The 27278-nt window shown below is 32.2% G+C and overlaps 1 protein-coding gene across 3 annotated transcripts; it reads left to right on the top strand.

Moving 5' to 3' along the window:
- LOC134715804 (uncharacterized) lies at nt 1–26080 on the top strand. Of its 3 annotated transcripts, none has more exons than XM_063578252.1 (4): nt 1–294; nt 22064–22118; nt 23939–24182; nt 24981–26080. In XM_063578252.1, the coding sequence occupies exons 1-4, from the start codon at nt 214–216 to the stop codon at nt 25561–25563; spliced, it is 963 nt and encodes a 320-aa protein (XP_063434322.1). In that variant the 5' UTR covers nt 1–213; the 3' UTR covers nt 25564–26080. The 3 variants fall into 3 exon arrangements, with proteins under 3 accessions (XP_063434322.1, XP_063434324.1, XP_063434323.1); XM_063578254.1 differs by lacking the exon at nt 1–294 and adding an exon at nt 13468–13872; XM_063578253.1 differs by lacking the exon at nt 1–294 and adding an exon at nt 17499–17679.
- Nucleotides 26081–27278: the final 1198 nt, after the last annotated feature.

The raw sequence follows: 27278 nt of genomic DNA, 5'->3' as shown, positions 1-27278 counted from the left end.
CGAAATGGATTTTAAATGAATAAGTTTCAACAAAGAAACTTCTAACGGTTATATACCCAATCAATATCAAAACTTTTGAGTTATAAAGGAAAGTTTTGTTGTACGTAATACTTGCAATATACATGTACAAATATTTATTTATTTATCACATGAAATATTGATTTCGTTCTTTGAATGTAATCTAAATTTTTGAGACTATCATTGTCTAACAAAATGGATGGTTGTGTTGAAATGTCCTTTCCGCCTCTGTTATGCAGGGACAGATATTCAAAATGGCTTGAACAATTGAAAGTGGTAAGTCAATTAATTTTATTCTTTTTATTCTATTAACGAGACAAATTCTTACTGTATGTTATAGTGAATTATCCATCTATCAAAATGGCCTAAACCAATTGTATTCACGGAGAGAGAATTTGAGTGACACTAAGTTTTGCAATAACGCTAAAAGACTAAACTAAAAGGTTTAATGTCCGGCGAAAAACGGCACTATATTTTGCACCGAAAAAAAATATAAATTGGATCTTGCTTTTAATATTTTTATCTCTAGGATAAAATCAGTTTTAGGATTAAATCTTGTGAAATTATCATACATGTATATATGATCAGGGGTCAAAAGTATAGTATCCGGTTATTCTGATGCTTTTAACTTACATAGGGAAAATGGAATTTAAAAAAATAATCATTTTGAAATTATGAATACATTTATCTTAATTTTATGACAATTTAGTTAAAAGTATTAAAACATAATCTTCTAAGAGTATAGTAAAAAGATTGACTTTTACGAAAGCAAAACTACCATGCGTAGTAATTAGTATTGTCATACAAATGTAACTCGATTCGGTTCTAATATTCATGGAAATTAGAATTGAGATTTAAACCCAAACCATCCTTCAAATAATGTTCTCTGAGTAGCCTATTAAGTTTCTGTCGATGTACTTCTGGGATTTCGCTTTCTGACGGTTGTTTTGATTTGTTGTCTCAAATATCTCTACGTATATAGGGTATGTTGTCTCAAATATCCCCTACGCAAACTAAAGCACAAAAAGTCATGTATGTATACATGTATTTAAATTATAAATTAATGCTCTCATAATAAATCGATTCAGTTCTTATTTTAAAAAGCTATCTGTTAAATTACTCCCGATACTATAGTTTTTTTTTGCAATCATTGATTAAAAATAGACTAAAGTATTAAAAATACCAAATTAATGTTTTTATCAGAAGGATATACGTCAGAAGCCTTTCAAATATTGTTGGACAAATTATTGAAGGAAAGATTAAAAAATGTAATAAAAAGTAAAGAGCGTGTCATCTTCCTTTATTTTCAAACAGATCCATTAGTAATAAAATGAAACTGGGTACATATTGTTTTAGATGTCAGTGTAGTAGCCCTACGTATGAGTACCGTATACATCTGCATTTGGCAGTTCTTTCCTTTCCAAATAAAAGAAAAACTGCCCAAAATATGAATAACTGGTTAAATGTTGTAAAATCGGCATGCAATACCTAATGTACTTCTAAATCGTTATTAGTTCGAAGTTGAACGGTTGTGATGCTAAATTTTAAGTATACTAGTGAAAAAAAGAACACATTGGTAAAATGATGTACTAGTATTGAAACTTTTTTGTAAAATCTGTAGGCAAGTTATTAAGATTCTTTATTTTTTAAATTCCACCATATTTCAACAATCTACTGATTATGATTATTTGAGAAAGGTACTAGTTTGTACAGAGACAATTGTCAATTGTTCCCGCTATAACCATATTATCAAAGAGTAAATGAGTGTTAGGCCTATACATATATTACCGCTCGCAAGTAAAATATTGTGAAAGAAATAACAAGTTACGCAGAAATGATAGCTTGAATTGATTGGACATTTTATTCACAATACTCAAAAAATTGCTCTATGTCACTTGACTATGACGATAAGATACAAATATTTTATCATGAAGCGTCGCTTCAAAAAAACGCTCAGAAATTTTTCTGGATTAAGTATTTCCACTAAAATTAACATTAACCCTGATGTTGACATTACTTTCAAACTAAAAAAATGTATTCTGATATGATTACTATCCCTCGAAGTCGGAGGTCACAATCGTTAACCTTTTGTAAAATAAAATAATTGACCGTTTTGACACTTTTCAAATGCAAATGAAAACCAGCGTACTTATTGAAAACTTATGTTCTAAACATATAATTATTACAATAGAGGTTCAATATGTAACAAGCTGACACATTCAGCAAAGACAGTTCATTAAATACAAATCTTGACGATCAACTAAACCGTGAATTAAAATTTAATCAGTATTTCCCCCCTGACTTTTGATGTAGAATTGAGTGTTCTCAACAGGTAACCGTCGTATACTTCATATCAGTTTCAAATTGAAAACGATCCTTTGCATTACATTCATGCCTGAGTTTTTTAATTTGTTCGTTTTGAATGAACTGTAAAAACTGACAGTTGTGTTGAGCATACAATTAGATATTTCAATTGAAATGATAAAGATGAAAAATAATATTAATATCTCTAACATTTCTACCAAGCCTGCTTATTAAATTTGACGATAATGCTATACTAGGTACTAATACTAAATCTATATATGATTCTGGACTATCTAACGTGAAATTCTTATAGACCCTTTTTATTACCTGTCATTCTTGGTTAGTTTCAATTTTCTAGAACCTAAACCATGTAATGCCATTGTGCATCTCTTTTCCTGTTTTTGGTCCAAATTAAATTTGGATTTCCCCTTTACTTGCAAATCATGGACTTTCATGGGGGCTGGTATGTCATTAGGTGAACTTTGACCGAAGTACCCTCGTTAATTTAAAATAATTCTACCAATTCCAAGACCAAGCAGTTGTAAGCTTTGATGTGTCACAAAAAAGCTGCTTTCTTAAAACATTGTTCGGCTAAATTTTAGACACAGTCTAATTATATTTCTATAAGTATTCACACTTAAATAATGAATATATAACGTCTATATGATAAAATCTGCTTCAGCTTTTATCCGACAACTCTTTCGGTGGTACAAATGCTATGAATTTTAATTATTTGCAAACTTTAAGCAGGATTACGTTTACCTGATAGCTGAGCTTTAAAAAAAAACATACACTCGGATTTTTTATATTTACTCACTTTATCAATCTGTGAGATAACTCCTATACGTGATAATAATGAAGCTTATTTCATAGGTATATAAAAAGTCACCAAAAGAAAAGTTTCATAAAAAATCCTCAAAGCATATTTTTAGGTAGTGTGCAACATTTTGACGACAGACTTACGGACAGACGGACGACGATATACCATAATACGTCAGTCAACGTGCATATAAAAATGGTGAGCATAATTATGTCCTCTTTCACGTTTGTGACATCACAGAATGATACACATCACCAAATATGTACTAAAATGATTGCACGACTAGAAAATGATTGCCAGTAGTGGGTAGGGATCTGCTTACCCACCTGGATCACCTGATATCATCCCTATTTTGGTGCAGGCTTTCTGATTGCTAATGAGACAACTACATGTTTTCTATTAAGTGTTTTGTGGATGTGTTTGCCTTTACGTTGTTTTTCGTTAATTTGCCATAACATTTTCTGTTTATATCGACTTTTGAGTTTAGAATATTAAAAAGGAGATGTGGTGTGATTGCTTATGAGACAACTACATGTATCCTCTAAAATTCAAAGATATGTCCCCGTGTCCTGTTTGTATCTCCCGTCTCTTCTTTTGTAGCATTAATGTAAACCCGAGAAGTTTGGTCTTATATCACGGGGGACATCAGATTGATCAGTTAATTCGTATTATGTAATATAAAAAAAGTAATAACTTGTAGAAAACGGGAAGGTTGAATATCGTCCAAATGAGCGTTTCCTTGTTGGTCACAAGTATTCCATCTTCTTTTATTTTAATATGTAACTTACGCACCTTTGCAACTTTGGCAATCGTTTATCCAAGATTAACACTATCATAGGACCTATATGTTTTTCAATTATATTTATGCATATATAAGTATATTTTTAATCATAAATCCAAGGTGAACTTTTGCTCTTATTTAGATATTTAGCCAATAAATAAAGCAGTTACAAATATCAGAACTAAAACTATTGTAGTAAATTAATAAGATATTCTTGTATTTTGAATTTCCAATTTTCAACATCTTTAGGTGGTCTGAAGTATACTTTTTTTTTTTAATTATAAGTTTCAAGTTTTGAAATAAAACAAGGTCACATGAAACCTGATGTTTAAAATATATCGGTATATCATTTATGAATGGCACTTATATTTTTACTTTTAAAGTACAAAAGTTTCAAGTGACTTTTAATAACACAAATATTGGTCAGAGTGTTGTGAGATCTGATATATAGAAACTGAAATATTGGTTTATTAATCACAGAATCCATTTTTAGGCAGAAACATAACAAACAAATAACTATTGTGGAAATAACGGCCACAGTTCACTTAGAATGACGAGGTCTGACATGATTACAGAATGCCGACATGCTAGTTTTAACTGACAAATCTGTGCACCATTGGTAGCAATGGATGCTCAAGTTCCTCCAGGTTAAATTCTAAAGAGAACGAGGGTTATGATCCCCAAATACGTCGGGTCTTATTCGCATCACCCCCTGGTTTCAGGGGAGTAAAGATTAACATTTTTTATATTATAAAACACTGAATACATAGGCCATACTATGTATCATTAACAGTCAAGCTCGAACTGGTACCAATTCAGAACCGGCCACTCAGGGTAGACATGAGATGGTCTCAACAGAACTTCCTGCGGTACCGCAGGAAAGTAAAAACCTAATATGATCCGACGTACAATTACGGGAAACGATCATAACCCCTTAATCTTGCCAGATCCCGACATCCTTTTTGACTGTGACGAATGATTTTATTACAAAACAATGAACAATTAGAATCGAGTAATTAAAATAAATGCTGCATGATTTTTATCCAAATAAAGTCAAAAGTTAAATGCATCTAGGCGAAGAACTAATACCAGGTATTGGTAATTCCATTTTCGCACTGAATGTGTCTAAATGTTTAGATAAAGGTGGTAGCCATTCATGAAAATTAGCATTGACATAATTATTATAGTTCTCGAGCGTATGGTTCAGCTAGCAAATCCATCGGCTTGATTGTCTCCTCTTTTTTGTCCAAAAAGTTATGGATCCGGCATGTTCTGGTCATTCTGAAAAGATAAATAAAACAGCAGCAGACACAAGAATTGTTATAAGATGGCAGATTGCAAGGGGAGGTGGGTGGGTTTTTGAAACTTTTACATATCTACAAGATTGGCTAGTGCAATGTAATGCTGACGAGTCATGTGACGTTGATTGGCGGGAAACAAGAACCGGATCCGAATGAGGCAATAATCATTTCTCTTTAATTAAATTGGTTTATCTTATAAAAGCGATAAACCGTATTAATCACAGAATCCATTTTTAGGCAGAAACATAACAAACAAATAACTATTGTGGAAATAACGGCCACAGTTCACTTAGAATGACGAGGTCTGACATGATTACAGAATGCCGACATGCTAGTTTTAACTGACAAATCTGTGCACCATTGGTAGCAATGGATGCTCAAGTTCCTCCAGGTTAAATTCTAAAGAGAACGAGGGTTATGATCCCCAAATACGTCGGGTCTTATTCGCATCACCCCCTGGTTTCAGGGGAGTAAAGATTAACATTTTTTATATTATAAAACACTGAATACATAGGCCATACTATGTATCATTAACAGTCAAGCTCGAACTGGTACCAATTCAGAACCGGCCACTCAGGGTAGACACGAGATGGTCTCAACAGAACTTCCTGCGGTACCGCAGGAAAGTAAAAACCTAATATGATCCGACGTACAATTACGGGAAACGATCATAACCCCTTAATCTTGCCACTTGAGTGTGTCTATACACACTCACAAGAACCCCCCCCCCCCCCCTTTTCCTACAACCTAAAGGTCCATTTAGGTGAACTAGCTAAGAAGGCATTATTCTTTGTTAATATGTTTGAATCTTAGACAATCATATTTTTCCTTTTGTAATAGCTTTGTTATAAAGGTGCTGTTTTTGAAGATATCACTTCTTTCGTTGTATTATCCATGTTATATATATATATATATATTTATCATCATAAAACGCATTAATTTATTTTATCAGTAATACATCCACTGATAAACCGATCATGAATAACAAATGGGTTTACTAAAAGAGTTATCTCGCCTTAACCGGCTTAGTTGAACAAAATGTATTCTGAAGCACATATATGTTTGGAACTTGTAAAATATTTCTAAGAGATATAATGCGATAAATCAGGAAGTTTCTTCATAAAAATAAACAGTACATGTATAATCAATAAAACTGAACATCTGTGTTAGTGTGTACACATTCGGAGATTTGGGTAATAACTAGACTGATTGGTCACTGCAAAAGTACAATGCAAGATGGTGGTATGCCATGAATCTACTCAATTGCTTTGTTAATCTGTAATATGCACTAATAATTTAGTTTTCCATTTTCAATTTTATTGTCCTCTACAAAGTTTACGAAAATACATTACCTGTATATATAATAAGTGCTATATCCTAGGCACTCCTTCAAAGTCGTGTACATTTGTATAGGCTAATCTATATATTAATTTAAACAAGTAACGTGACCAATATTTTAGAAACCAAGGGAGTAGAACGTACACAAAAAAAAAAAAAAAAAATCATATCAATCAATACATAGAAAGTACCACATATCATGTACTAACATGACTAAATTGGCAATCACATGCATTCCTAGTAGTACTTAAAATTCGGATACAACTAAGCAGTATGTGCCGCTTTTTTGGAAAGTTCAAACGTGAATAGTTTTACGTCGAATATATTTTGTGACCTAAAAGAACTAGGCGTTTCCTATACTAAATTGGCTACCCTATGCATTCCTAGTAGTACTTAAAAATTCGAATACATGTTTTCGGAAAGTTCTATCTTGAATAGTTTTGCGTCGAATATTTTTTGTGACCTAAAAGAACGAGGTGTTAAAGTAAAATTCCATGGTATTACTTTAAGTAATGGATAGTTGATTTATTCCGACTAGAATTAAAAAGATTGTGTCCATCAGCTTCTAGATAAGAATGCTAACTGTTCCTTTTGATAGAAGGAAATAGATCAAGAGTATTTGAAATAAATTTAAAACTTCATCGAGTTTCCCATCTGGATAATATGCGTGTTCGTTTGTAAAAGTCCTTAACAGTAACTTATATACCGCATATTTGTTTTGTTTCTAAAAATAGATGTGGGGAAGCCCATAGTTCGTGCCGACATGTAAAATAAATATGATAGTAAAATACAAACGTATTAAAACATCAATGTTCACATATCTGAGTTAGATAAGACAATCAAAAATAATCTAAACAATACATGTACATGTATCATGTGGTATATATACAATAACATTATCGCACTTCAAAGTATAGAGGATGTTGTGTACCATGCTCTGTCTACTGCTTCGTGAGTTATAAAGTAATTTGATAATTGTGTGAATAGTGCACATAATTCTCTTATTTGCTCTAAGTTGACTTGTTGGTAAACTAATTGTCCTGTCCATGAGCATAAGTAAGCTATTTGAAACCTGTACAGACTATTGCTTGTATAACTATATTTGCTTGTATCACTATATGAATTATATTTACGCAAGTCAGAAAATTTAGGGTCGGGCTTGGTATGTAGGATTCAACAACGTAAACATGAGCTCTGCAAATCTCTCACAAGTTCAACTGACGTGATATTTCAAATCAAAATCATATATCAAATTTAATATAAGCATATTTACAACAGGAACACATGCATAAGGAAAATAGCTAGGCAAACATGCAAAAATTAAAACAAGCAAGCTAACAAGAAAATAACGCAAATTGAAAAGTATAAATATATACATAACAAGCTCACTCGTGTAAATAGAAGTGGTATGATTCAATTAGACAACTCTTCACAGTAGAACAAACGGCAAATAAAATAATAACAAAAAGTCATTTTACTGCCTTCAACACTGAGCAGAGACCATGCCACATTAACTATAATTATTAGTAGTCACTTTTCTGCCTTCATTTTTGAGCAGAGCCCATGCCACATTAACTATAATTAGTCACTTATCTGCCTTCATTTATGAACAGGGCCCATGCTGCATTAATATCAATAAGTCTGTGTACTGCCGTCAACAATGAGCAGAGCCCAAGTCGCATTAATAACATTTAGTAACTTTTCTGCCTACAACAATGAGCAGTGTCCATACTGCATTAAACGAAGTCATTGTCCTGCATTCAACAATGAGCAGAGCCCATGATACTGCATTAAAGAGTAATTAAAAACCAAAAAGAAAGAATGTTAAACAAGTCAAACGAGAAAACAGTAGGCATAATGTATGTACATTTTTTTTTTTTTTTTATATAGTAATGCCGATTTAAGTGTATCAAACAGTTTAGGAAATATTTAAGACTGTACATGTTCAAAGGATTTCCACTTGTAAATATTTTAATCTAAGCCATCGACTCTGATGGATTTAATCTAAAGCTATCGCGTCATCCGCCACAAAATTTGTCTTCTAACTCTCAAATAGTGTATTTCATCTATTACACGTCAGCTTAGCCATCTAACACATAGTGTAAAATTGTGTATAATAGTGGTAGAATCTATAAAGTAAATAAAGATGAGGAATTTGCACTTATTGCCCTCGTGTGTGTATCTTTTGTGTAATAACGCTAGGTGCGTCTTCAAAACGACTGCATGGTTATATAATTTATGTACATTAAAGCAGACATGTAAAAAAGTCCACGAATTAAATATATGACATCAAATTATAATAATAAATAATTCTTTCTGTAATCTTATCTTATCACCATCAGATTATCTCATTCCTAATGAGATAAATATCAATTAATTTAGAATAATTATACACCACAAAACATCAACTTTTTTTTTTTTTTTTTTTTTTTTTTTTTTTTTTTCTTTTTTATATATAAATTCAACATACCGAGGTTAAAGCTTGACGAAATCTGCAAACCGCTGGAACATGCAGGTAGTGAATTCTTTGGATCAGTGGTTTTCCTTCTTTTAAATCGTGTTTTCCTTACAAGTGCATCTTGTGCTGTGTGATATTCTAAACGGGGGCTCCTGGTGTGAAGATTTTGTTCTGCCATTAAATTGATCACCGGTCAATGAGCCACTGACAAATTGGAAGCTGTCCCTGTCATTCGAGCATTGTATAACTTTTATGGCGAAGATACATTATTAAAATGTTCTAATAATCTCACAAACATTAACATGTCGAAAGAAGCTGGATGTGTTCCTCGTGTTGATGGCTCGGTTGGTGGCATCGGATGTGTGGTGAAAGTTCGGTTTACCTTTCAATATCGTCGTTTGCTGACCCTTGCAAATGAAAATCCTTTCTTGGAGAATTGTCTGGTCTCTACGATAGTTTCATTTCAAAATATTAGAACATGATATGCGGATGTCAAAGATTTTTTACGATTGCATTTTTTGAAACTTTTACATATCTACAAGATTGGCTAGTGCAATGTAATGCTGACGAGTCATGTGACGTTGATTGGCGGGAAACAAGAACCGGATCCGAATGAGGCAATAATCATTTCTCTTTAATTAAATTGGTTTATCTTATAAAAGCGATAAACCGTAATCTGAAATCATACCTTTTAAAAAATATAAAAGATTTGAAGTTGTCAAAGTGTTATCTTTAAAATAAATTTCTGCTAACGAAACGAGATAAAAATCAGTCATTGTTTGAATGGTAATTATTTTCTATTTATCAGAAATACTGATGCTTTTTTTATAAACTAGTAAATCCTATTTATTTTCCTTTAGAGAATGTCAATACCATGTTAGTAACTTTGACATTTATTTTAATTTTTTAGTGATTTCTCTCGATATTGTCAAGGTTGTTCCGAGTCGATTTTTTTTAAATTATTGATTATGATCTTTGTTTATATTTTCTCTCTTATATGAAATTTAACGTTAAATTTAATATAAAAACCAATGCAAAACTGATTAACAGGACCAATTTTACTGATATGTCCGGGTGGCCGAAATTGTCAGTCAACTCTGTAGAGCTATTGTCCTTTAATGGTGCTTTTGATATTTTTTTTACATTTTTGCGCAATTGTATAGTGGATAAAGAAAAAGTGTAAGTTAATGTAAAATTATAAGTCAACACAGTTTAACCCCGCCGCAATTTTTCTCCTGTCCCAAGTCAGGAGCTTCTGGCCTTTTGTTAGTCTTGTATGATTTTTAATTTTAGTTTATTGTGTATAATTAGGAGTTTAGTATGCCGTCCATTATCACTGTACTAGTATACATATTTTTTAAGGGGCCCAGTGGCGGATCCAGAGGGGGGGTTCCGGGGGTCTGCACCCCCCCTTTATTTTGGCCGATCAATGCATTTGAATCGGGACATATGTTTGCACCCCCCTGCACCCCCCCTTTGCCCTGGGCTAGCATCCCCCCTTTCGAAAATACCTGCATCCGCCACTGGGGCCAGCTGAAGGACGCCAACGGGTGCAGGAGTTTCTCGCAACATTGAAAACCCATTGGTGCATGGCCTTCGGCTGTTGTCTAAACTATGGTCGGGTTGTTGTCGGTTTGACACATTCCTCATTTCCTTTCTCAATTTTATTCCCTAAACTGTCAGTTGAAAACTGCCTTTAAATGACGAGTTTGTCCTGTTCATACTGGAAAAAAATTATAGAATAGAGAGAAATTATAATGGTAATAATCATAGTAAGAGGAGGTCAACAAAGGTAGTTTTAACGTTATGAATTATGTTCTAGTTTCAATGTTGGAGAGTGGCCATTGTTGAAGATGCTAATAGATGCTTATTGATGCCGTTGATCGACACAGACTCTTTTTTTACATAAAGCCTCCTCTAGTTTTATCTTGATTAGCTGCCAGACTGGAAACTACCCATTTTTTTTTTTTATATAACTCAATGACTCTTTGGTCTATGGACTAATATTGAGACATTAAAGCAGGTTTTCGGTCCATGAGACATTGAATCAGGTTTTCGGTCCATGAGACAGACTAATTCGTATGTACTCACGATGAAGATACCAAAATGTATAATGATCAAAACGATAAACGAGTAAAGTATGATTAATAATATTGTGATGTTATAGTTACTTCATACTAGAAACGAATTTCACGAAAAAGAAGGAATTTGCTGATCAAATGCAGTTTTCCTTCGATCTTTCGGATTTTAAGAACATGAAAGCTACTTTTAAATATGTTTCAGGTTTAAAGTTTTGCATGATAAATCTAAGGACCAAATTGAGAAATATTTCACTCTTCCAAGTTCAGATCTTGTAGAGAAGCTATTTTATGATGAGATATTAATTTAAAAATAGACAATTACAAAATTTCGTGTCAGTAACTTTAACAAAGAAACAGAAAGATTAGAAAAATTTAAATAGGAATAAGATTATGTAATAGTAATAATGACGTTAAACTTGAATAGCATGTTTCTCCTATTGTGTTCCTGTATTCCTTAGCTTTTAAAAAATGTTTGAGATAATTTATTTAAAAGAACTTGAATTTTAAAACTAATTAGCCTTAAATACAATTGCTAGAAATTCTAAACCGTAAATTTGTCTGTGACTTCTCAAAAATATTTAATTCAGAGAAAAAATAGAAAAAAAACTATTTTAGCGCAAACTTTTCACTCATATGTCGGTACCGGTATAAGCATATTTTTCACGTAGTTATTCCAACATGACGGGATGTGTACATCTTCGCTAGCCAAGGGTTACGATCCACTCCCGTGAAGAGAGCGGGAGTGGATCGTAACCCTTGGCTAGCGAAGATGGGATGTGTAGTGATCTCTTGATATACAAATGATGGCCGAAAGTGTCTCAGTCTTTTCAATTGCTTATAGATATGACTGTCTCTTAAAGGGGCAAGTAGGTCGTGCTTCAACTTCTTACTTGCTTTGTCCTTCAACTGTTTGATTCGAGCGACATGTAAAGTCTTTTGTGGACATAACGCACGTTACACAATTATATATCTTTGGCAAGGTTTTCGCCTAGATATTTTTTTCCCAGTCGAAATGTTATCCGACATCAATCGCAACTGTACGTTTGATTTTGAATAAATAAATATTGAATTGTGCTAATAATAATAATTCGAATTGTAGAAGTAGTTAGAATAAGCTACACAGAATACTTATGGTGTGTCTGGTCATTTCATCTCATCCTAAGATGTATTAAGAGAAAATAGCAAACAAAAGTTCGAACCAGGGAAAATGGTTTAAAATGAATATCAGTTGTCTTGAAAAAATGTCACGTTTTGAATTGTTTTGACACCCAATTCCCTCAAATTGAAAAATTGATGGCGTTTTGATTAACGCTCAGTGGCAAATATTTAATGCATATTATGCATGAGAACAGTTTAATACTTTTGTTTTAGTAAGTAGTTTCTATAAACAGGGTCATCTGGGATAAAATGCAAGAAATTAACACCAACTGAGAAAGAGGGTATTTCAGACAGGGGACACATTTGGTCTTGCAACTGGCAATGTATCTACAGAGCTCTTTTTGATACAAAAGTTGTTCACGTGTGAAAAACGTAGCACATTCCTTGCCCACTGCATAAGATTTGTCTTTTTCATTCCATTTAGATGTATCTTCGATTATATACATTCCGCAAAGTCAAACAGACGTTCTTCAATAATGTCGATTTTCCTGTTGGGCGTTGGAAAAGAGACCATATTTCTTTACACTTTCAGTTGGCCCTTAGGTTTGTTACACAACAAATAGAAAAGTATATGCTTTTGTATGTATTGCGCAAGTTAAATTAAGTCTTGAGAGGTCGTTTAAGGGACACAAAATATCGTCTTATAACGTATGAGCTCTTGTCATATATGCTTTAAATATAAAAAAATCCAGTGGCGGATCCAGACATTTTAAAAGGGAGCACTGACTGCCTAAGAGGGGGTCCGCTTCGATCAGTCTTGCTTCAGTGATTTCCTATATAATCAACCAACTTTTTTCACACAAGAGGGGGCGGTCTCCTGAAAACCCTTTAAAATCCGCCTCTGAAGTCTATCTTTCCTCCACTAACAATGTGATCGAATACTATAGGATCAAAGTCTTTGTCCTAAATATTGTAAAAAATGTTCCATTAATCAATCACGGGTGGCTGTTTCCAGAAATATTATTCAATCAAGCATTTTAAATCCATCCTAGCGTAACTTTACAAACCGTTTAAACATGATTAACTCCTTCAGTAGATTTTGACGACAAATTTTGATTAATTTTCGACTCTTTAATCTTACAGAAAATTAATATATATCTGTAAACAAGACCCAATCGATTTGTTATGTGTAGGGCGTTTTGACATCGGCAAAAGTTTCTATCCTATTTTGATAATCTCACAAAACTGAACCATGCGTAATGACGACGTTTTAAGTTATATACATTTTGTGTCAATACGGTGATTTAAAATTAAAATCAAATGAATAAGTCTATACGATTTTGAATCCTAACATAAATAGGATATTTTGTAATTAGTATTCTGGATGGATATACATAAAATTTAATATGCTTTGAAAAATAAATACATTTTTACATATATTTGAAAATAATTATTAAACATGCAAGGCAAACGGATCATTTTGACTATGTTGATATCTGAATTGCATTGACGTTTACAAAGTCTTGCAACAGTAAATAATTATCTGTTTGTCTGTTGGATTACTTAAAATCAGAAGAACGAAAAGGAAGTATACGAAAAACAAAATAAATTGGAAAATTCTTCAAAATATGATGTCAGTGTATCGTCTAGCAGAGGAATATCGTAATGTGGAGGTAAATTGATAATTAAGGGGGAAGTTGCCAAGGGAGCATTCAAGTCTCACAAGATTATTTCTGTTTTTATAACTTTTTGTCTGTTAATTTCAGTATATGATTGTCTTTTCTCTTGGGACTTTCCTATTAATCATGTTGGCCATTTTTTCTGGTCATCAATACACGGTGCGGGAGTTTCTCGCTGCATTGAAGACCTATTGATGACCTTCTGCTGTTGTGTGTTCTATGGTCGGGTTGTCGTCTCTTTGACACATTCCTCATTTTAATTCTCAATCTTACTTCCAGTAACTTTCATCTGATTGTTATTAGTCGAAAAATTACTTATTATCAGTTGAAATATTACTTAGTATCAGTCGAAATATTACTTAGTATCAGTCGAAATATTACTTAGTTTCAGTCGAAATATTTCTTAGTATCAGTTTATTCGGTATACACTTTCTGGTTTGTGTCTGTCCATGTCATCTCCACTTGGATTTGTGCTGTGATTGCTATAATGAGACATCTGTCCGCCATAATCCAAAGGAAGTAGATGTCTCTGAAATTGTGTTACCTATATACTTTTTACAACATTTGATTATGCGTGTCATAATAGCCAAGCATATTAAGACCTCCCGTTGCATTTTTTTTTATTGTAGCTTGATTATCTAGTACTACACAAGTTAAACGCGGGATTAGCCCTTTCGTTTAACTCTTATATTTAATAAAAATGGAAAAAAATACAAAAAAGACATAAGTTTTTCTTTTAACCATTTATCAACTTTTTATAAAAATCAAATGTTAACAATAATTGAAGCGGCATGGGGTTAGTTTTTCTTTCTTTCTAACATGTTACCATTGTATATACCTCTTTGTTCTGTAAGTAAGTAAGTAATATTTAGGTTTAGAAATCAATAGCAGAGTATCTTAACATATACAAAGGTTCAATATCAACACAGTTTTACCTGATAAAAACTTTAATACCGAGATGTAAGGAATTATATTCTGAAAATAACTTCACAAGTTGTCGCCGTATATTTCCCAATATTAAATGAAACAAGATCCCCAATCAATATACTATTTGATCTGGTATCAGTTTTATTTGGTATTCTTCTTTGAAAAGTTAATACTAAAACTAACACTTCCTGCCAGTTCAAATATTACTGTGCAAAAACACAGCATACTTAACGCAGGATTACGACCGTCTTTTGGTTCATGACTTTTGCAGTTTAAAGTGTCGACTTGTTTGTATACATTTATGATATACACCCTTTAAAAGATATGTTAGATCTCAATTCTAAACCTTTCTAAAGTTGCTACTGGTCATTTTCTTGGTTAAAACACAGCTGTGAGACTTAACTTCCTTGTTCGGGTTGTAACGGTTTCATACTCGGTTATAAAGATAGATATGCATACGTGTTAGTCTGTATGAAGCTGCATCAGTTCTGTACACCAGTATTTCATTCGAACCTTCTTTTTCGCTTTTCTTAAACGTATTTATGAATTAGTGTGTTCAAATATATTAACATTTTATACACTGTGACTTGGATGGAGATTGTCTCATTGGTACTCATACCGCGTCTTCTGGTCCGAGACCACCAAATATAGTCCCTAGTGTTGACAGTGGGTTACTTGCCATTAATTTTTATACCCCTTCCAAATTTATTTCTCTATGTTCAATGCCTCAAATTGCAAGTAGGGGGATGAAATTACACTGTAAAAAGAAATTGGGTCCAGAATTTTAAAGGAAAGTAGTGATTTGGTCCAGCTGAAAAAGGTTGAAAATGAGCACTTCGGAAGCTGTCAAAAGATTTCAAGACGCCCTAAACATAAAATTGTCCATATTTTGAGTTAGAGGCGATGAATTTTTCTATAAATTTGATATAATTTGTCCCAAAAGTAGTACAACACACTGTAAAAGTTTCTTTGAGAAAGCGCAGGTGGGATTTTTTTTTATTTTCATTTATGTTCTAAACGAAAGGCACTACGAATTAATTGTGTTCTCGGACCTTCTTATCCACAGAAATCATTTGATGTTGGTGGATTTGTGTTTTATGACCATTGGCAATTATTACAGGCATATCACGGTGAGGGTGTATAAATGCGTACAATGAATACAAACCCCGTTTTGACGTGAACATTCCCTTTTCGTTGTCATTTTGGAATGAGTATATTGAAGACAAAAATTAATCATGTGTACTATATTAATGTCTGGGATTTTCCAATAGATTATTGCAAAATCTCTATAACATTTAAGCTTCCAAATCTTGTATAATTAACTTCATTATTCAACTGTACAAGTTGAGCAATGATTTCAATTTTGAACGTATAAATCAAAATTTCGTTGTCAAATTTATAAGTATCCAATTAAAATTCTGAAGTTGAAAGTGCCCTCCAAATTTGATCTGGGAACAGTATATTAATATATATGTTCCTGATTTGATATACATAATTGTATAATGTTTTGCACATGCATTACATATTAATTTATTGAAAACATGTATATATTTTAAATGTTTTATAGTATGATAATGAAGTATGCATTCAATAAATGAACATGAGGTATCGTTAAAGCTTTTGTAAGTTGTCGCATTTTGAAAAGAAAATTTAATTTATACTTAATACTTTTCAGCCATAAGTGTCTAAGCAACAAGCTTTTTTGTTGTGGTATATGAGATAAAATTGAAATAAAAAGACTTCGATTTATATCCTTTAGCAAAATCAATGGTATATCAAATTTCATATCAAATTCATCTGTCGTTCTTTGTCAAATTAATACCAAAACTAACACTCCGAAACAATGCGATATGTTGAGTATAAATCCAAACTGAAAAACTTACAAGCACGTATGAATGTAATATGTTTTAATAATGATTAAATTTTATTCCATGAATGTTATATTTTTATGACACGACTACTTTAAGTGAGTAATCTCAGGTTATTCAAATCAGTATTATAAGCTTATCTTTAAAAATCAATGTTGCAAAGAAGATGGTCATAAATTAGAATCTATTACCGAATTCATGACAATAGAGTATTTTTAGCGGTGTGTAGATCAGTGAAGGAGCAATTCTAAGACACACTAACTCACACATAAGCTGAAACTGAACAAAACGGACGTCACAAGACCGTTAACGAAACATATATTTCGTCATCACTATACTCCTTCCTAAATGAGATGCCATCTTCCAAATTCTTAATCGTCCAAAAACAAGTCAAGTTTTGTATAAATTTATTATATTCGCACCAAGTTCACACAACACGCGATGTTTTGGCTCATTTCGATAAAAAAAATTATAATATCAAATATTAATGAAAACTCCTGTTAACGAAAGTTGGTAAATAACATGGCACCTGAGATTAATTTGTTGATTGTTTATTTCATACACTGAAACGAACAGTTGCCTGAAAGAGATCCATGAAAGTAGCGATATTCCTACATAATCTTTGGTCATCTGTAAGTTGCTGGAGGTTAAAATACAACCACGATTTTAATTACCTCAGATAAGCCCCGGAATTTACAATACCTACGAGAAAAAAGGTACAATGGAAATTTTCACTAGTGTGTTTAATTATTAAAATCTTGTAATTAATAGTAGTTCGTGTTTGTTCTTTGCCAAGTTTCTATGCACTTGAAGAGCTAAGTCAACAACTGAATAGTCATTCACAGTGTGGTGTTTTTTTACATGTACTTTTTGGATGCTATTAAAATATTTATTTAAAAACTTTTGTGATTTAAAACAGTTTGATTAACGTAATTAACATGAAATGATGGTTTATCCATCTTATGATTGTTGGTCACAATGGGGAAAACGATTGCCAAAGAAGTGGGTAAGTTCTTTTCTATTTTATTTTATTTACAGAACTATTTTGTTTCTTTTCTGTTGTATAGCATTTCCTTGATTTTCATTTTATAAGAAAAAAAGAAGGCGACCATAACTGATGATATCACTGAAAAATACCGAACTGTTTTAAAATGAGCATAGAGGGTTCCAATGATTATTTTCAATATAACATATTAGTGTAAAAATCAAAGAAATATGTACATAAATAAAAAAAAAATGAGAGCTACGGATTCTGCAACTGCAAAATAGGAGATAAAGAAATGTTAAAAAAAAAATAAAAAATTTTAAAACTTACAATCTTGAATACAGAAATATTGTTTCTCCTGAATTCAATATTGATATATTTCCATACAGTTCTTTAATTTGTTTAAAAATGCATAGAAAGTAGCGTATTTAGATATGTACCATCCTAAAAAAATCAAAGATTTTATAGTCAAACAAAAATTAGGTTTGGATATCCAAAAACTATACAAGTTCAAACTCACTGATGCCTATTGAAACCAAAATAAATGGCCATCAACATTTTTTTCTTAGCAGATATATTTGCAACCCCCTTAATCATGTCAGAGTTATAAAACGGTACAGAATGACAAACAATCTTCGACAATGCGATCCCCTCAAAATATAGAAAATGGATAGACATGCTATTCTAGGATTTATTTATCCTGGCCTATGCATCACTATTATTTTAATGTTATCTTGGCTCAGAAAAAAAGAAAGTCAAAATTAATCAGAATTTGCTCGCGCTGTCTGTCTAAGCACACCAGTTCCAAAAGTATCGACAGACTGGAAGTCGATGAATATACATTTGTGACACATCACACGTTACAAATCATCAATGTCATTGAGCTGATGGCCAAATAAAGGGGTTTTCTGTTAAGTTTTTCGTGAGAATCATCTAACGAAAGTATGAGTTACCATTCAACATACTAGTATTTAAATTTCAAAGTGTCAGCTAACAGGACGCAAATGTATTACAGATCCGAAAAGTACGCACTAGAAACACACAATGCTAAGCTTCTGGCCAAATATGAATTCATTGATTTCTAGTGTGACGAAAATATTTATCGGATCGTGAAAGGACGGACGGACTAGCTAGTTGTATAATATAATCACAAAATATACTAGTACATTACATGTACACTAGTTGTACTCGTGGTAGAACGCATAAACAACAATATTAACTCATGTATCTTGTATAAGTACACAGAAATGCAGTGGATTATATTTGTTAATGCGGTGACGGGAAACCAGAGAACCATATTTTATGTATTTCAGGGTATGAGTAATTGGACTATTTATGTTAAAGCGATAACAATCTCTGCTATGCCATAAAATTATTTCCGTAAGGAAAAAACCTCTGCCATGCCATAACACTTATTTCCGTATTATCATCTATTCATGAATTCCCCAATAGCTGTTTAAACAAAATTAGAAGGTGTAACCTAAGTTTTATTAAAAAAAGTACACAATATGGAAGAAAGTGTTCCAAACAACCTCATTGTGTCCTATATTTGTAAATAAACAAAAATGCTATATATGTACTTTTGTAACTAAGAGTACAACTTATTATTTAGGTATATTATTTTAAAAGATTTCGATCTACGCGAGGCATAACTATAGTGTTTAGTTCCCCCCAAACCTACTCAAATATATACACTTCGTGATGAAATCCAAATTATATTACTTATTTACGATCCTTAATTGTAATATTGAAAATAGCTCTGTAATTTAAATGAAAATTTGAACAAGTACATTTATTTCATGTTATACTCCTTAATGTTTTAAAGGTCGGGGTAAATTAGCTAACCTCGGTATTTAATTATTAAATAAACCGAAATTTACCTTTGATAAAGTTAAAAAGTCTACTCCTGGTGATAAAGACATGTCAGTTGGTATAATACAAAAAATCTCAAGTTAAGAATTGAAATGAAAATATTTAAAGTTATATACGTGAAAAAAAATAATGTGCTCTCTCTTTCTCTCTCAAGACTGATTGATTGATTGATTGATTGATTGATTGATATATTGAATGGAGAAATTATTTGTCTGCACATTTTATCAGAAATTGGATATAAACTGAAGAGTATTTTGTATAGTTTGTAATCAGCTTTATCTAATCATCATGTTCTTTCTTGTTTACAATTGAAGACCGTTGCTTGTCCAGTAGCAACTATTACATTTATATATATCAAGGACTTCGAAATGTTAATGAATTATAATTGTTGTACCCAGTTTTATACTAGAACGACTTTTAGATTCTGATTATAACGAGATAGCTCACAAGATAAGTCTGCACAAAAAAACACACCGCCATTTTGGCTCCACAATTCTATTGTGGTGCTGGCTTGTATATGTTCTTTTTCCTCGATGCCTCATGAAATGATTACCTAGTGTAGTTAGCACCCTAAGAGAGATACAATGTTGAATCAAAATACCTGCCATTTCAAAATGCCTATGGGGGTTTTGTGTGCACGATGGCTTGTATAGGCTACAAACTCTTTAAGGATGCCTTCGAATGTATTTATGTATTTTAATGTTGTTGGGTTGTTTTTTTTTGCTTCTTGTTATAAAGCCATGGTAAAAAGAGATAGTTTTGTTTTTTAAGTTGTTGACAGTATTGCAATTTCAAAATTTCCATTTGAGAGCTTTCATGGGGGAAATCCTCAGAAATAGTGAGAGTTGGCAGGTATGGATCAACCAGGGACTATTTCGTTTTCAAGAATTGTTTCTAATATAGAATAATTTACATTACGAAGGAGGTAATCATTGTTCGTAAATAAGCGAGGGACAGACCTACAGCACAATGGACAATAGAAAATAGGAAAGATATACAACTGACCTCAAATATCTTAAACAGTGTTACTACACCACGGCGAACTGGATCTTTGTTTTCACAAGTTTGCCGGACAGAAATCATTTTTTAAAAGCAGCCAATTTTATCTCAAAAACTTTACAAAACGATTTTCCTCAACTTGAAAAAATATGCAATTATTTATACAGCATTTTAATCGTGGAATTTGAAATATTCTTTATTTTCCTCACTGTAATTTTGCTGAATATTCACATTATCCAAATCTAACCAAGGGGTCTCTATATTTACAAACTGTCTGATAAGTATGTATATTTATTTACTCGAAGTCTATGTTTTATCATATGATTATGCTAATTTGTCAACGTTCTAATTTTAATAGCATTTAAAAACCAAATTAATAACTCTCGCGTTACCATGAAATGTACATTATTAATCCTTTTGCATCGTAAATCAAGTTATTAATTGAATGCATACCAAATCTGTGTATTCTCTTGTAATCAATTACTATTGTGTACTACGTAGTAAGCCTTTCTTTCGGAAATTAAGCGAACCGAATTATATCAATTTCAACTGTTTTGCAAAGAATTGGAAAGAATCCGAACAAATATTTGATTGTGTGCGGACTATGTATGCTGATATCGACACTCGTAGTTATAAGTTGAAGTCTTTTAAGAATCAAGATTTGCACTTCATGTTTAAGTTTTTAAGTATTGAAATATCAAGCCTACTCAAAACCTTATTTCAATATAACATTGTTCAAACTGGTATTTTAAAGGAAATGCATGTAATTCAAAGCGAATTAATAATTTTGATGATCTTTATGTGCGTGATGTTTTCAAGATAAAGACATGTATTGGTGTAATATACTTTGTTACTTGAGTGAAGTTTTATAGTGTGGGACTAGAGATTTGACACAAGGAATTTTTCAAAAACATCGAAGTAGAATGAGGTTAACTGGTTAATTTCATACAGACCTACTTTATATTTATTTATTATTTGTCTAAATATAATAATTTCTGATTTGATACTACATTTTAGTCCAATATTTTTGACTTGTTCCCGTACCCATGTTTGTCCTGAATCCAATCGGCCACAGTGACCTCTCTTTAAAGATCTACAAATGACTGAAATTGAATAATTCATATATCATGAATTTGTGTTTTTTTCTTCTTCTCTCAAGCAGACAGAAAACAATAAATCAATCTTATAATTATTTATACCATAACTTTATTGATACTATAGACAGTTTCAGGTAAAAGATAAAGGCAGTTTAACATTCTAAGGTAATCTTCTCGATTCGTTAGAAAAGAGTCAATTGACATATTGTCTTTAATATGATTAAAGGTGATGGTGTGTACAATGGCGATGATCTTTGGAATTATTATCAAAGCAGATGGTTAGTCTCGTTTGGTGTGGTTTTTGTTGTTTGCAGTTTTCAAGCCATTGTGACATGACTTCATAGTAATGTATGCAATAATTTAAGTTCATGTTGTACATGGAAGGTTTCAAAACTTGTCCTTTTTATAATTAACAATTATTATATTTGTTTTTTTAGACTCCCGAAGGCCTCCAGATTGGACCAATTCGATTACCGGTAGCCCACACTTATGGTATGTGTTTTTAACTGAGAAATAATGAAAGAAAATTATTCAGGCAAATTTCCGAAAATCACACATAATGGGTTTGATACTCACAATAACAACATATTTCGACGTAAAATTGAGAATGGAAACGGGAATGTGTCAAAGAGACAACAACCTGACCAAAGAGCAGATAACAGCCGAAGGCCACCAATGGGTCTTCAATGCAGCGAGAAATTCCCGCACCCGGAGGAGCGCTTTGGCTGACCCTGAAACAAATGTGTATACTATTTCAACAATTTATGTTATTATTTATTTTTTCAAAATGTTTCTTCTATCTTTTTTTATTTACTTTCTTTATTATCAATTGCATTTAATTATATAAAGTTATGGACTCTACTTAATTTCTAAATATTCATTAAGTTCTGTCCGAAAACATTAAGTTCCTTTTACTATATTTAGGTCAAATACGAGGTGTAGAAGGAATCAAACTGTTCTCTCCTTCAAAAGCATTGATGTCATGTGATATCCGAGAACCGCCACCGTCTCCGCCAAATAGTCTCGGTAACAGTCTTGCCTTTCGAGTTCGCCTAAAAAATTAAACAAGCTTGCTTTTTAAGGATGATTTATTGCTGTTTTACCATGCATGCTAGACTAGATAACCTAACCTTGTACATTAGAATTAAAAAATAGTTTTGTTGAATTCCCGACATTACGTTTTACTACTATTTTTTGGGCGTTCCATGAAATCTTTCAGATCGTGACCAACCTTTCTGTTACTCGGTGACTGTTTCTGACCTGTCTTATCAGACACATATAGAAATTCTCTTTTCATTAATTGAATTTAATGAAAATTATAGCTAAACATTAATGAAATTTATAGCTAAACATTAATGAATTTTACAGCTGAACATTAATGAAATTAATAGCTAAACATTTTTTCTTCCATGTTCTTCAACATTTCCATAATTTAAATATATCAATGTTCTTCAAAAGGTCAACTTACAGCATAAAGTGCTAATTTCCGGTCATCAAAGATATTGAAATTATATTTGAGTACACCAGACACATACACGTTTCGTATAACAAATAGTTCCAACTGGTGTAATCAAAACAAGAAGTTCAGATTAAAAAAAAAGAATCGGGTAGATTTCATAATTGATATTGATGCATAACCTTCTCGAGATAACCTTATACTTTTCGCAATATAGTTAAAACAATATACTGGGTTTAACTAAAAAAAACATTTAACTTATATATATAGTGATAAAAAAAGCTGATATTAATAAATCCTGAAAGTTTCTTTGGTTTCTGAAATTATATTAAGGCTATAGTAAAACAAGTCTACAAATGTGTGCTTTATTTTTAAGTGTACAATGATTATTAGTTTATTTACATTTCGTGGCAACAAGAAATTTATGAAAATAATAAAAGAAACCCGTAACCAGGCTGTTGTGTGCTTTCCTTAAAATAATAATATCCAGTGTCTAGTGAGTGATTACAAAAATAGAGCTTTTAAAGGGGATTCCGAGATAGTCTTTCAGATTCTTCAGCATGTCTTAATTATAAATGACCAGGAGTTATAGAAATCAAATAGAAACTCATTACAGGTTGTCATCTAATCAGATTGCACAAAGCAGTAAAAAAATGTCGATATCCACATCAAAACACGCCATAAAACGTTAAGTTATGATGATGTGATCGGTTGTAATGGATTTTCTCTTATTATCGATTTGTTCCTTACCAAACTGTCATGGCTGCCTTGTCGCAGACGATACAGTAGAAAAGCGTCTTCTCTGCACACTTTCATTACTGGTAAGTCTTTATAATTAAAGAATATATAATTTTAGATTTAGACAACGAGCATGATTATATTATGAACAAGGCTCTCCGATCCTACAAGCTCCATAGAGATAAGGAAAAGGCAGAAAATAGGCAAAGGCATTTAAGATCTGCCTGCTTGAAACGATGGAAGACCCCTGAGCAGCCAAGAAATATTCAGTCAGCAGGATCAGAAAGGACGAGACCAGTCCTTGTACCAAAAGATGCTATAAATGAAGTTAGGGATGCAAATATATCTGAAGAAGATATGAAGTATGTCTAATGTATTCTAAACTAATTTATTATGTTTCAGATGGTAATATGAATAATATAATTCTATGTAATTTGCAATTTTTTTTTTATGACAGATTTGTGTTTAATGTGATGATACATTAAATTAAACGAATTGATTTGACGAATGTTAATTTTACCAACGTTGTTTCGATCTATTGTATGTGTACTTGAACCAGTCAGATGCAGATTCAGGATTTTGAAAAAGGGGGTCACGAGGGCCTCAAACTAGACAACATTTTGATAGAATGAAACAATGAAAAAAATCTGCCGTAACTATAATTGTAGCTCCATAAGAGGACCGGGCAACCCTTATAACTCCGCCTTTGTAAGTGGAATAGGTAAACACAAAATAAAACGGTGTACCGATTTAAAAGTTTTGAAGACGGACTGTAATAATTTCATTAACATATATAGCAAAACAAAAAGATATGGTGAAACAGAGAAGAACGTACGCGAACATAAGTGCAAATGTTTATTCGCTGTAGATAAGTCGACAACCATTTGATTTTCCAAGTGGAGCAGTAGGATTTTAACTATACTGTCCTGAAATAAATACATTTTATGAGGAATATCACGTTCAACATATGTTTAGCAAGTAAAATTGTGTATAAAATCGAAAATGAATAAGCCTAGCAAAAGGGGGAAAACTCCCTCTTCGCATTATTTAAAGAAGAAAAACCAAATGGCGGTCTCCATACATAGAGATGTAAATCAACTACAGAAATGATTTAAACTTAACTATAATTTATGTATTAATATCAAGCAATTCTTTTTTAGGCTGGGCAACAAGAAGTCACTTGACTTAAACAAAGTAAACGTTGGGAGAATATTTGAATTGAATCGGATAACTGTAGGAGGTTCTCGAATGGCCGAAAAATCAAATCGGATTGGAGGTTCTAGAATGGCCGACCAATCGCCGTCACCGACAAAAAGTGCCTCCTTTCAAAGACGTAACAATACTAGTCAACAATGGTATAGCCAAAGTGTTCCGAATACAAGCTACATTAACAATCACATGAGACTCGTCAATGGACATCAAAGTAGACATTCCCATAATTCCAAAGTGCCTAGGTCGGCCTCATCAGCACGTAGTGACACTTCGAGTAGACCGGAAACTGAAACTCATTTCAATTCAAATGACGGAGGAATATTTCTACCAAATAGAGCAAAACATGAATATTTTGTAATTCATCCAGAATGGGTTTCTGAATCTATGACAATACAAAAACTTAGTTTAAGTGAACGAAAACCTACCTATGCTTCTAAGACAATGACATGGCCTGGCAGAAGATGCAAAAGTGCTCCACCGACAAAATTCAGGAATCCAATTACTTGGAATGTTGTAGATTCGGAAACATAGTAACATCTACAAATAGAATGAATAATATCCCATATGTAAGATTGCAGGAATTCATGGGACTGAGAAATTCTTGTATCTTGCATTGTTCGGCGTTTTATAAAATACCGTGGATATATGATACTAATCCAGGGGTGATGAACGTGCATGTCCGATGTATTTTTGTGTGCCTAGAAACAACTATATCTTGAAACATATACTTTGCTATTTTAATATTCAAAATGGTGAAAAATACCACAAAGCTGATCTCCATCAAATTGCCGGCTTTATATGTTATAACACGAGCGAACTTTTTATTTGGTGCAACGTAAATATTCAAATTGCAATTTGCAATTCTTACTATTTAATCTAACGCCACAAAATATATTCACGCAAATATGTTGTGCCATGTATAAACCATACATTAAAAACCTTAGGTTCAACCATTCTCCAGGGAATGTGACATTCATTTATATGCACATAGAATTGTCACACAATTCTTCTTCAATTTGCAACCATAAAAATAAAATATTGATTTCAACACGCTGGTTATTTTGATAATACTGATCTGTTATGTCAATTGGAAATAATGAAACAAAACCGCTGAAGCATGTTTATAAAGATGTGAAAAAATGAAACTTTCTGATGTAGCTGACATATATATAATTGTATAATAAAAAGAAGATGTGGTATGATTGCTAATGCGATCACTATCAACCAGAGAACAAGGTGCTTTAGGTTAAGTTTTTCTACTTGTAAGATATCTTAACACATCGATATTTCAAATAAATTTTCTGGTTTCAAAAAACTTGAAGAAAAATATCATCTAGATTCATTAGAATAATTTCGTTGTTCAATCTTTGAACTGCACTTGAAATACGAAAAATCAAAATAATTTGAACCAACAAAAATAAAATTGAATATATATCGAAACTTAATTTCAAATACTCTAAAATAGTCAAAGCATTTCAAATTAGGCCGTTTCTCTATAAAAAAAAATAACGTCATCTTTATTTTGAAATGTAGAGTTTACTATCTAAATTACAAAAAAAACATGTATTTTTTTTACACTGTCACATCTCCATTTGCCATTTTCCCCTCTAAAACAACCATGTAGTAACATTACAAATAAAGGTGCAAAGGACGAATGTGAAATATCTATCTTAAATCAAGTATACAAGAAAAATATGAGCAGATATAAGACTTGTACTACTTGGAAACTCAATGAAATCCATTATTCCAAAACGAAATAGGTCAAAAACTAAATAAAAGGTGCACGTTTTGGTAGCCAAAAAATAAAATGAAAGAAATAACAAAAGAGAATGATAAAATTAAAGAAGTATTTTTGTGATACACATATATAGGTAAAAAGAAATAACCGACTGTTGGTTAAATTCTTCCAGTTTTGGAAGAAAAATATTACTGAACGGAAACAAGAGTGGCGATCGCTTCTCCAGGTACAGGGCATATCTTTCAACTTTCCTGTGGAATGAATAACGTCATGTGTGCATTATGTCAATGGGACAACTCAACGGCACACAGCAGTACAAGACTTGGGACAACATTATCTTCGGCAATGGAAACTATTTAATTAATTAAGGACATACGATACAGTTACAGGGGAGGTAATGACGTTGCTAACGTAAAACGTATTTGATAAATATACAGCAAAAAAAATACGTTTTTCACTCAATTTATGACTATTTGATAAATATGCGTTATTTCTGAATAAAAAATGC

Source organism: Mytilus trossulus, chromosome 4, assembly GCF_036588685.1.
Source record: "Mytilus trossulus isolate FHL-02 chromosome 4, PNRI_Mtr1.1.1.hap1, whole genome shotgun sequence".
In the NCBI taxonomy this organism is placed as follows: Eukaryota; Metazoa; Mollusca; class Bivalvia; order Mytilida; family Mytilidae; genus Mytilus; species Mytilus trossulus.
Note: the sequence above shows the minus strand (reverse complement) of the source record. Positions and strands in the feature narration are given on the sequence as shown.